The sequence below is a fragment of the Nannobrachium achirus genome (assembly GCF_963921795.1).
Source record: "Nannobrachium achirus genome assembly, chromosome: 18".
NCBI lineage: Eukaryota > Metazoa > Chordata > Actinopteri > Myctophiformes > Myctophidae > Nannobrachium > Nannobrachium achirus.
Window position 1 is genome coordinate 59,308,893 of NC_137825.1, and position 13,192 is coordinate 59,322,084.

The 13,192-nt window shown below is 41.9% G+C and overlaps 1 protein-coding gene across 1 annotated transcript in view; it reads right to left on the bottom strand.

The window, feature by feature from the left end:
• LOC308303568 (ubiquitin domain-containing protein 1-like) overlaps nucleotides 1-7,257 on the bottom strand; it is a 39,341-nt gene extending 32,084 nt beyond the window's left edge. Inside the window, exons 1-2 of the mRNA XM_080747969.1 lie at nucleotides 6,969-7,257; nucleotides 4,714-4,979 (exon numbers count right to left, since the gene is read on the bottom strand). Of these exons, the coding sequence (XP_080604095.1) occupies nucleotides 4,714-4,801 (88 nt within the window). The 5' untranslated portion in view covers nucleotides 4,802-4,979; nucleotides 6,969-7,257. The remainder of the gene's footprint in view (nucleotides 1-4,713; nucleotides 4,980-6,968) is intronic.
• Between the last annotated feature and the right edge of the window lie 5,935 nt (nucleotides 7,258-13,192).

Genomic DNA, 13,192 nt, shown 5'->3' on the forward strand with positions numbered 1-13,192 from the left:
ACGTGTTACCATAGCGCACAAACTGGCCGTTTCCAATGTTTTCTTATGTAACAACGGCGGCTACAGCAGGGGTAACAGCCTGGCAACGGATTTGTCTATTCCAATGGATTTTTTTTTTATTCGAAAGCTGTCATCTTGTCTACCGGTCTACTACATGAGTCGCGCACAGATCATGCACTATGCGTGCACGTGCCCACGTTAAAAGGTAAGGACAATTTGGCAGCTGCTTACTACAGCTATGTTTAAAATGGCAGCAAAATTGTTAAAATAAATGTATCATGCCTGTTGCTAAGGATTTAGATTTGAACCACTTTAACCACTATGTTATGCTTTAACTATTGAAAAATAGTTCAAACTCTGTGCCGCGCTGCGAGCTTGTAGATCTTCTATTTTTGAAAAACCGTGAACATTTGTGCAAGTATTTGACTTATTTTTGACCCGATTCTATAAATGTCTTCTAAATCTTTCTTCTAAATCAGTGGTTCTCAAACGTTCTCATGTCAAGGACCCCCAAAATTACACTTATTAGGCCACGGACCCCCATCTCAAAATATGTTGTTCCAGGGACCACCCAGAAGCTAATATTTGAGATACAAATGTTCGCATTTAAAAAGATATATTCAAAGACTTAAGAGAAAATAAAAAAGAAACACACACACACACATCGCCTCAGAGCTAGAAGGCCCTGGCTTCGACGCTGCGGGCACTGGGGGCGTGTTCTCTCCTCCACGTCACCATAGTCTAGGTGGGGTTGGCGAAAGGGCCTTTCTGTGTAGAGTTTGCATGTTCTCCCTGTGTCCCCTAAGGTAGGTGCCCTCACTAAAAAGGGGGGTTCTCTCCATTCCGACATTGACTTCTTATTGTCGGAGTGGCAACACTTCTTTAGAGGTTAGGGTTAGGCTAAGGGATAGGGTTCGTGTCGGAAAGGAGACATGTCGGAATGGAGAAATGTTACCCACTAAAAACATGCAGTAATCCTGGTCTCTAATCTCTATAATGCCTCCCCCTGGTCAGCTGTGGCGCCTGATGGAGGGGAAATAGAACTGGTTGGAATAACGTGTTCCTTCCACTGCGTCCAACTGGGGAAGCTCCCCCCTGTCAGGTTATAAGAAGCGGCCTGCTCACTCTTCATGCATTAAAGGAAGCATGAGCTCAGTTCAGGGCTCTCCTCAGGTTGGCAGAGGGAGAGCAGCGCCCAGGATTACAGCCTAGGCAATCGGCACTGGGTGAAAAATGGGTTACAAAATCGTGGGGATCTTTTGATGTTTTTGAATTTGAATCCTCAAAAGTAACAGTATTTGACTTTTTCCACCCGACAGAGACGATAGATATATAGCTAATCTAAAATGACGCAGATGCTTTTCCTGTTTTAATGGGTTAAACCAGGGGTCTTCAACAGGGGGTCCGGGACCCCTAGGGGGTCCTCAGAGTTACTACAGGGGGTCCTCCAAATCTTCCAATCCTTTTTATATTAACAACTTGAACCCTAGTGTCCATATTCTGAGAACTTTAGCCAAAAATAGCAGATCTACAAGCTCCGGTTAGCTTGTAGATCGGCTATTTTTGGCAAAGAGGTTCGCTGTAGAGGGGAAAAAGAGCAGACTAAGTACAGAGTAAAAGGTCACGTTTATTAGGTAATGACTGCTCAAGTGGTTAAATATCTGAAGACACAAATTGACAGGAATCCAAAATACACTGATGATTGTGCTGTCAAACGATGAATCTATATGGAATCTATGAACAGGTTGTGGGGGTCCCTGCTTCATCTCTCTCAACTAGGGGTCCTTGGCCTGAAAACGTTGAAGACCCCTGTGTTAAACAATCTGGGGGCGAAGGCTGTTTAACATGAACCCTAGGTGTCTCTATTCTGGGGACTGGGGGTGAACGTTCGGTGGAAATGGCAGATCTACAAGCTCAAAACAGGGCACAACGGGACGTGCTGTAAGTCAGCAATGGAGGACTCAGGGTCAACAAAGTATTCAGGGTTTTAGTGGTCGAGGACCACCTAAACCAAACAACTAATGTATGATCAGACAACTGACCAACCACAGACCTCCTCAAGACTAAACACAGACATCTGTTACAGCCCAGCCAATCAGAGGCTTAAAGGGATATTTCACTTTCAAAAAATCTTTTGGTTATTTTATCGTCTAATCAGGCTTTTATGAACACCCTGAACAGTTTTTAATTTGCTTGATTCAATATTTAGATATTTGATGTAAATGTTACCAGGCCCTCCTCCTGCAGGACGCCTCCCCATACACACTCATTGTAACTTCAAACTCCATTTTAACCATGATAAATTCATCAAAAACACCCATTATTTTTTTCTGGTGACTCATAATACCCTCCTAATACGTAAGCAGGCCGTGTTTTTTCGATAACTTTGTTTTCATTTATTTTTAATAATTCTTTATTGTATCTTTTTTTTCCCCTCCATTTTCCCAAATAATTATTACAAATAAATGAAAAAAGTTATCTACTAGTCGCTTTGGATTAAAAGCGTCTGCTAAATGCCTAAACTGTAAACTGTAAACTGTACTACTACTACCTCGTGGCAGAAAATCATCTGCCTTCAGAAATATTCCTAATATCATACCATTCTAACATAGTTGGAGTTGTATGCCTGTCTACTTTTACCAGGAGGTTTTGGTCGGCAACACCGGACAGTTTTGGGAGGTCTTACGAGTATTCCTACTGCCGTGCAAATGTTCTACTCGTGTAGATGCACGTGCACTACAGACTATCACACAGAGGTGTGGAAGCCTGTTAATGTAACGAGGCGGTCCGTGGTACATTTCAGCATCATGAGTTGTGTGCTTTTATAAGTGCCCTCTCCAGATAATGAATGCCGTTTTTACTAATGTGAGAGAAATGCAAATGTCCTCTTTCCATGCCATACCTGAAGGCAGCATTCAAGAGAATTGCCTTGTCCAAACTCTCCTGAACTTGTAAGCATCATCTATGTTGAAAGAATTGCCCTCACTGTGTAGAAATCCATGCCGTTACGCCACATCTCCACTCTCCAGTATTGCCTTTTTTATGCTTAGTTCGGTGGCATCAAGTCCTGAAAATAGCCGACCTCCAAGCCCACAACGCGTAGCGCTGCGGCGCGTTGTGAGCTTGGAGGTCGGCTATTTTCAATATTTCCCCCAAAAGGCCCTTTTCTAACATTCTCTCCATGCCCCTGCCCCATGTTATGATTAACAATGAGGAAACACACAACCTTGTGCCAACTCTCGTCTGCTGGTCTTCCCGGCGGCCACAACATCACTCCCAATAAGACTTAAAAGTCTCCTTGTATAAATCTATAATTCGCCCTCGCTAAGTGACTCGCCAGAGCTATCAACATTCCATCTTGTCACCATCAAGGGCCAAAGGTATGAAGACAAATGAGCAAAACATGGCGGCGCTCCAGTGTTTATCTTCAGAAGGACGGTATCTCGGGTCAAGGTAAAGGAGCTTAATGGACCTGAACTTGAGGAGACTTAATGACCGACCGAGTTGAGTTGAGTCATGTCGAGCCGGAGCAACCGCCACTTAGGAGAGAAAAAAAAATGAACTTCACTTATGACCGGACCGTAACGCCCAGCCCTGCCTGGGTCACAAATAGCGTGTCACGGTTACAGCAACGGTGACAAGCCAGTGGGCGAATTTCAAGAGTTATATTTCGTCGTTGTTGGGTGGAAACCTTGTATGTCCAAAACCGTTTGTTTTGTATTTATCATTTTAAAAATTATTTAAACTAGTGAAAACTACAAGCACACAACGCCTCGCAACGCGAGGCGTTGTGTGCTTGTAGATCTGCTGTGTGCTTGTAGATCTGCTGTTTTCACTACTTTTGTGCGACGGCCTTGTATGAGGAAGCAGGGCTTTGCTTTGCGAAATAAATTATAAATTTGAAACTTGGAGATACGAGGTTTCTGCCCGACAGTGCCGATTTACTTTGTTGACCGCCCAGCCCCCAAAATGTTATGGCCGGCCTGGACCGTCCGGGAATGAACCGGCCGTTCGGGAGTTGTCCCGCTTTTCCCAATGGCCAGCACGTCCCTGGTCCACGCAGCACCGAGTCTCACATGGGATAATGAGTAACGTTTCTCAACAAAACCTCTCTCCAAACATTGTCTCATCCGAGAGTGATGTAAACACTGCCGTCTGGTAAAGAGGAAGTGCTGTGATGTCTGCGTCCCATCCTGTATACTGCAGAGCAATTAGGACGTGTGCCCAAACACTAACTAGTGATAGTGGCAGATCTACAAGCACACGACGCGTGATCTGCAGATATGCTATATGCACAACTCCTTAGACATTTGTTTTCTAATTTAGGGAATGTCTTTGATGTAATTTTTTGTTTATTCATGACATTTTTTGAAAAATGTTTGAATTTGTTTTCAACTCATGAAAACGTGATTCTTTTGTAAAAAGAAATTGATTCCGTATTCCAATTCCAAAAGCAGATCTACAAGCTCAAGCTCATAGCAATACGTTAATACTTTATAGTGTATTATAATCACAGTTATAATCCATTGTAGTGTATTATAATTAGGATAGTTGTAATACAAATGTATATTGTATTATAATCACAGTTGAAAGGGTAAATTTGTTTCTTACCGATAGGGGACCACTTTTGTGTAATGGAAAATGTCAATATTTTTATGTGGTGTGGTGTGGTGTGGTGCTAAAGCTGTAGTCGAAAAGGGGCCTATAACTTACCTCCTCGTTTCCTGTGCCCTCGGCCTCCGTTCCTGGAGGATCCGTGGCCCGCCGCGTCGTCTCGCTCTCTGCCCACACATCCTCCCATGGCGAGCCGAGCTGGACCTTCTCACAACAACCTTCTCACCGGTCACTAGCTGGTCAGGGGCCCCGTCGCCGGCATCCTCGCTAAACCCAACCACCGCTTGGTTTTTAAAAGAGCCTACGAGGAGAACAGCCCGCCGGGAAGTGCACTCACTCCCCCGCACTCGATCGATCAGATCGGGCTGTGGAAAACAGAAAAGGTGCTTTAGGGACAGTTGTCGGTGTGAAACTTCAAGGGAAGTTACCAGTGGGTTTTCAAGACAATGATGTTTTACCAGGTAAGGTGAACTTCCACCTAACATCACAATGGGGTGTCTACTTTGTATACATGGATAACATTAATCGGATGAATCTAGGGTTGCAATACCTCCCATAGGCAGCCAATGCATCAAACCGTTTTTTGCTATCTGATTGTATTAAACAACGTAAAACTCACCAATATTGCGGCTCTATTGAAAGCTTGCATTATCCTCTTTCTATCTGCAAAGTGTTTGTTTCCTAAAAATTCACCGTAGACATGTTATGAGCTACTTTCTATCAAGAAATTAAGTTCAGGTGATATTTTTTTCTAAGTGCTGGAGTTTGGAAGCGCTCGTGGGAAGTCACTCAGCAGTCATGTGTACCAGCTGGTTCTAAATATCACATAATGTAGGAGGCTGCGGGACTTTGCGTTATAGAAGACGAGCTCTTCCAAAGTTAAACACTTAGGAAAAAAAAACCATGTCTGCTCGGATTTATTGACAGATAGTAATTCAATCATAACATGTCTACGCTGGGTTTTTATGAAACTAACACTTTGCAAATAGAAAGAGGATACTCCAAGCTTTCCATAGAGCCCCAATATTGGTGAGTTTGATGTCGTTTAATACAATCAGATAGCAAAAAAACGGTTTTGATGCATTGGCTGCCTATGGGAGGTATTGCGGGCCGGGGTCCACCCTATGTTCCCCAGGTTCTATGTTCCCCAGTCCACCCACCTCCACACAAAAAGGTTCTATATTCCCCTCTCAACCAAAAACAGGATCTACTGTATGTTCCCCACAAAAAAATGTATGTTCCCCACTCAAATGCAGGAAATGGTGGGACATCTTGCCCAGGTGCCCAGATGTCTCCTCCCCTAAGTGCCCACTCGTCTATGTGGCCACTCGTCCAAATGCCCAATGTCCCTATTGCACAGATGTCCAGGTGCCCACTCGTCCAGATGCCCAGACATAACAAAAGTATGGTGTCCAGATGTCCCTAGTGCCCCCTGTCCCACTAGTATTCGTAATCTCTCCCCATTATTGGGTGTTTTGAGTTGTTAATAATAATGATAAAGGAATGTTTCCTGCATTTTTGGATAAGTGGGGAACATAGAACCTGGGGAACATAGGACCTTTTTTGGATAAGCGGGGAACATAGAACCTTTTTTGGGGGGTAAATGGGGAACATAGAACCTGGGGAACATAGAACCTGGGGAACATAGGTACGGTCCCGTAGATCTACTTCAATCCTATCACCCCCCCCCTCGTAGAGCTACTTCAATCCTATCAGTGTCAGTGTAAGTGTCAGTGGTGTAAAGTAACTAAGTACATATACTTAAGTGCACTTTTGAAGTATTTGTACTTTACTTGAGTGTTTCCAATTTCCAATACTTTCACTTCTACTTCACTACATCTCGGATCCAAATATTGTACTTTTACTCCACTACAATTATTTGAAAACATTAGTTACTAGTTACTTTGCAGACATAAATTATTAAAACATACATAAACCAATTTAGCCCTATTTTCATACCTAGGCTGTTTGAAAATAGCAGATCTACAAGCTCACAACACGTCGCGTTGTGAGCTTGTAGATCTGCTATTTTCAAACATTTGATACTTTTACTTTTGGTACTTTAAGTACATTTTGATGCCAAAACTTTCATACCTTTACTCAAGTACTACAAGTAGACATATACATTTTGAATTCTGGACGTTTACTTTAAATGGAGTAGGCCTACATCTACATTGCAGTATTGATACTTCTACAAAGAATGTGAGTATACTTTTTACACCACTGGTAGTTAGTAGTTGGACTTCACCAAATCCTGTAGCAGCCCTATATCTGTCCATTATCCAGACTGTAGTTGTGTACCTTGTTTTAGAGGTTAGCATTGAGTATAAGTGTCATTAAACATGGAGTATTACCTGCTACGGTAGACGTTCAGTCCAGCAGTCTCCAGCAGCTCGTAGCAAGCAGCTAACTAACAGCAGGGCTAACAGGGCCAGCTAACAGGCTAAACTCTCAGAGCTAACTAACGGCTAGTAAAAACACTAAAGTTCCGTCCTCTCAGCGGTCCAAACGGCCCGGTGTCTCACCAACATGACGACGCTCTGTCCCCCGGCGCGTCCCCCCCATGTTTTTACCTGAACCTTTCTCTTGCTTTTTAGCTTTTTAGCGTATTTTTTGTTTAAATCCCCCTTTTTTCCTTTCTGCTTCCTTCTTCTGCTTCTCTCTAGTCTGAGGAGAGAGGGTCAAGTTACACACCGTGTGGCTTCCGGCCCCCGGACTTCAAAATAAAAGCGTATTTTCTTTCTTTTTTTTTTTCTTCGTTTCAAAATAAAACCTAGGGTTATAGTAGTCCCAACAATTTACTTATTTTCGCCAAGGTCTGACGAAATCTCCTACTTAGGATCATGTATCCTTGAAGCTAATCTTTCCAGCGAAAAGATGACTTCTAAAGTAATAAATAAAATCAACCAACGAACTCGCTTCCTACAGAGGATCAACCCAATGGGGGACGGTCCGCTATTCCGAAACACCGTTATTCCGACGGACCCCTATTCCGAAACAAAATTGAAAGACACCTTTATTCCGAATATAAGACTCTCACCCCCCCCCCCCCCCCTCTCACCTCACCTCTCGCGCTCATTACTTAGAAACACCCATCACCCATTCCCTCTCTCAATGATTTGTATAGGACTCTCTCCCCCTTGCGCTCACCCCCCCCCCCTCTCTCCCCTCTCTCTCTCTCTCTCTCTCTCTCTCTCTCTCTCTCTCGCCCGCTCCCCCGCTCTCTCTCTATGTCTCTCTCTCATTTCAGTTTGCGATGCATGCACGCAATGCATGTAAAAAGCCATGGGAATTAAGGAATGCACGCACGGTCAACAATCAACCCATGAACAAACATGATACAATTGATTTAAGTTCTTTATGAGGAGATGGAGTGGAGACAGTAGGAAGAACACCACCAAAGTCTTTTCAACTCTCCCAAAGTTGCATAACGTGCGCATGGATGCACTGACTGTCAGACTGTGTCACCACTCGACAGTGAGTACTGAGTAGCCTTTTTAATTCATTCCTCATCTATCAAGTATCAACCTTATGAAACAATTGCGCAGACCCACGCAATTGTCAAGACATGGTATTGTATTGTTGGCATGAAACATGATTGTGGAAGCAGTGTGCCACATGCAGACACAGCCTGCGCGATTATAGTCCAATGAATTCCCTTATGCAAGATTGAAGCTGTTTTTTTTTTCTTCTTTTTTTTTTCAGCCTACTTTTCATTCAATTTCAGTCCCATGCAATGCCGTAGGCCTAATACTTTAACTGTTGCCTATTGGCTGTTTGTGCATCTGCTTGTAGGCTACTACATTACAATTATTATGTCCGGTAAATTTTAATCATGCCGGTCACGGTGACCGGCAGTTTAAAATCCTAGCGCGAAGTCTGAAATAATGAATTCATGCTCATATAAATGCCTACTTCTGCTGCTGACTTGACATGACAGTGAAATTAGAATCATTTAGGAGAGAGAAAGGCCTTCTTCTGAATGTGTGAGTGGCTTATTGGAGGGCTGTAGGCGGCGGCCTATCTTTGATGCAGGCATCTGATGGTTACATTTCAACATATATTGTTTTATTACGTTGTAATCACAAGATTTATACAGAAGTTAAGAGAGAGAGAGAGAGAGAGAGAGAGAGAGAGAGAGAGAGAGAGAGAGAGAGAGAGACAGACGGACTGCGCCTAAACACTGTTCGAACGGTGTGAACGGACTATAGGGACTCATGGACTAAATATTAAATAATAGCCTAAATAATAGGCTATTCGGAGTAGCGGGGTCTTATATAAAAATTGGAACCACCGCTATTACGAATAATGGAAGTCTACGTTCGAAATAGGGGTGCGCCGGAATAGCGGTGTGTAACCGGTCTCTGAAGACCATAGCTGGTGCAATAATCCAGCCCCTCTTTGACCACGGAGTCCACGTATGGTATCGCGACGCCCCACAAGCCCTAAAAACTAAACTCCAAACTGCCCAAAATAAACTAATTAAACGACAACTTTAGTTTTTTACAACAAGGGTTTTGATTGATTGATTGAAGACTTTATTACAAGTTTGCATAGGAAAAGGTACAGTTTCGTGACGGTACAGTTCACTGGTACAAGGTCTACTAAAAGGAGATCCATGAAAAGACATGAAAAGACTATGAAAAGACTATGAAGACTATGAAAAGACTAAGCTTATTTCCACAGGAAACCATTTAAGTATCTCATATACATATTTTAAGTATCTCATACATATTTTAGATTGTAATTAAAGAATATAAAAGATGAGTGTTAAAATAATTTAATTTTCTTCTTTCTATTGTTTTAGAGATTCTTATTTCAGTGGTTGGGGGCATGCGTACAAGTGGCTAAATATGTCATTTTACACAGAATAAGCCCATTCCCAAGATAAAACGCAACCTTTCATGGTTGGGTGTGACTTATGGGGGCTAGAAGTGTTACTGTAAATAGCAATAAAGAAACTGCTGGCTTATTGTGTCTAAAAAGACATATTTAGACACTTGTACGCATGCCCCCATGCGTACGCATGCCCCACATTTTAACACGGTAAACACAATAAAACAATAGAACGAAGCAAATGAAAACATTTTAACACTCACTTTTTCTTTTCTCTAATTACAATCTAAAATATGAACCCTTGTTGTAAAAAACCAGAGTTGTCCTTTAAGCCTCTATCAGAGTTCAGCGCGAAGAGCTATTCACTTCACTGTGGTGTAGTTTTCTAGCTCTCACCTAAAAATACATAACAAAGCCTAGGTGATAGCTAGGAAACTACAACACGGTGAAGTGAATAGCTCTTCACCCTGGACTCTGATAGAGGCTTTAGGATCCTCAGACTCACCTCACCGCTACTCACCAGTTAAGAGTGGGGTGGCTCAGAGTAGATGACAGAGTACAGCACCTTGCAATGGGCCTGGTGTACAAGATACACTACACCACTATGATACCCAAGTACCTGTCAAAATACTTTATAAACGTTAAGGATGTCCATAATTACAACACCAGAGGCAGTGCCACAGATCACTTTCAACCCAGAGTCAAAACCAACAAAGGGTCAAACTCGTTCTTCTGCTATACCACCAAAATGTGGAAAGCCTTACTGAAGGCCATAAAGGAGTGTGGATCCCTAGCATCCTTTAAAATTGCCCTGAAAAACCACTTACAGGCAGCAGCCGTTCGCAACTGGTAAAAAAAAAAACCCAGCCCAGCCCTACCCTCCCCTGGCCCTTCCTTGTATATACTGTACTTACTGTTTGTTTAGACTTACTGTTTTCTTTTTTTTGTTCTTTCATTTCATTTTCTTTACATATCTACTGCATAGTACTGTGTTCTATTCGTCTGTCATTCATATGAGATACTTAAATGGTTTCCTGTGGAAATAAGCTTAGTCTTTTATAGGATCTACTTTTAGTAGACCTTGTACCAGTGAACTGTACCGTCATGAAACTGTACCTTTTCCTATGCAAACTTCTAATAAAGTCTTCAATTGCAGAAATCCTCTACTGGCAAAAAAAAACGCTCCATTTTCATTGAAATGCATTGGCGGATTCCACTCTAGGTATTTTGGTTTGAGGGCATCCTAACAAGTAAAAGTCCAGAATTCAAAATGTACTTGTACAAAAGCATCAAAATGTACTTAAAGTACCAAACATAAAAGTGTACAAAATGTTTTGGAAAATAGCAGATCTAAAAGCTCACAACGTGTCGCATCGTGATGCGTTGTGAGCTTGTAGATCGGCTATTTTCAAATAGCCTAAATAGTCTAGGTATATTTTATAATATCTGCAAAGTATCCACTATCCAGTAACTAAAACTTTCAAATGTAGTGGAGTAAAAGTACAATATTTGGATCTGAGATGTGGTGGAGTAGAACTAAAAGTATTGGAAATTGGAAATACTCAAGTAAATGTACCTCAAAATTGTACTTAAGTACATTACTTGAGTAAATGTAGGCTACTTATTTACTTTACGCCACTGCAAATAGCAGATGTACAAGCTCGCAGCGTGGCACAAAGCAACGTGAGCTTGTAGATCTGCATTTTATTTTTTTCTTCTGATGCTATCTCAGTTTTAAGGTTTAAAAAAAAAATGCTTGTGCATTTGTTATGCAGTCATGTGGTAAAGAGAAGGGATTCTTAACAGAAGGATTATATTATTCATAAACATGAATAGCCAACATTTTGGGAAACACTTTTTGTTTATCTTGGTATTGGTTTATAAACAGTAAAATAGATATTTTGATTCATGATAGGGTAGCTGATTTGTTCCAAACAGAATATTTTCCATCTACAACCAATTTAAGAATAGGCAATACGAATTTATCCGTAAGTTCTTTCAAAACTATAGCCTACTGGCTTGGGCCTTTAGATAGGCATTACAATTTACTTTTCCGATAGAATGTACCTTCAAGAATGTCTGGTATGAGTTGTGTTTTGTTCTTCCTCCTTTTTAAAAGCTCTGTCTGGCCCCAAACTCACCACAACTTCCTCAGTAAATACCATGCACCATGCAACACAATGAAAACACTTTGACTAGACATATTTATTTGGAGTACAGCATATAAACAGTGGTGGAACTATTCAAATGTTTTTAAGTAAAAGTAGACTATCAATACCAATGTAGAAATACCACATTGTCACACCACACCATCCCTATGAATGCATTTCAATGGGAACAGAATGTCCTGTTTCACAAGTTTAAAAATGAATAAAATAAAATCTTATGAAAACAGCAGATCTGCAAGATATTGTAGATCTGCTATTTTCAAATGGCCGAATTATATATAGGGCTACGGCTACTGCATACATGGTTAATGCATGTTTGTTTTGTAACAATAATCAAAGTGACTAGCAGATAAATGAAGCATTGGTTCTGAAACATTTTCATGTCAAGGACCCACAATTTGACATGCATTTGTCCATGTATCCCCATAAAGATAATGTTCATTTGTCGCATCACTCTTGTAGATCGGCTATTCCCCCCCCCCCCCCCCCCCCCCCCAAAAGCAAAAGTACAACATATTGTGCCCTCACCTGGGACCCCCGGAATTACCCCTGTGCCTATCTCAGTACTCATTACAGTCCTTGCTCTGTTCCTGCTCCAGAACAGTGTACAATTAGATCATAATTGAAGCATAAAAGCTTTTGTAGCTGTACCTGGGCTCTGTACCTGACAACACAAATGAGCAGCTAATACCAGGGGTCTTCCACAGGTGTCCTCAGAGTTACTACAGTGGGCCAGCCAAACAGCTATTTCAGTTTTGGCCCTATTCTTGCAACCAGTTCTGCAATTTGCTAACTATTTTTGAATAATATTAGAAACTGTTAGTGTTATGCATCCTGGGTTTATGTAGTGTACTTGATGGTTTATTAGTATTCTCAGTATTATTTACTAGTAAGATGCCTCAGGGCGCCAATTCTTTGCCAACTGGCCAGTGATCGGACCAGTTACCCATATATGGAGACCCCTGGTACCCACATATGGAGATCCATGTACTGTATATGGAGATATGCTGTGAGAGCCCAAACATGCTTAGGCCCTTTTCCACCGGCAGCGATAACGATGACGATAGCCATAAAATATCACAGCGATAATTATGCCTTCACATTGATGTCCGATAAAGTTATCGGACATCAATGTGAAGAGGCGCCAATTAACAGCCGCTCGCGCAGAGCGCATCGCGAGCTGTTTGTCAGAGACCCAGTTCCATATCACTGTGATCTTAACCACATCGTTGTTGATCCTAACAATGTAGCTGTCGGCTATCGTTGTCTTTATCGGTGTTGGGTGGATGCTACCGATCCACTTCAATTGAAAAAACACTTTTTTAAATCGTTATCGTCATCGTTATCGCTGCCGGTGGAAAAGAGCCTTACTCAGTTATTTGTTATGTGAAAGTCCAATTATGTCTATGACAACTGACCATCATACCATTTATGCCCATACATGGAGATCCCTGTCTGTAGAACCAGCCACACAGTTATGGGCTGTCTTGGCCATCTGTCTTGGCCATATATGGATTCTGTTAGTGTGGTATGTGGCCGATGTGGCCTCCTTATTTGGGTATTCCCATATGAAG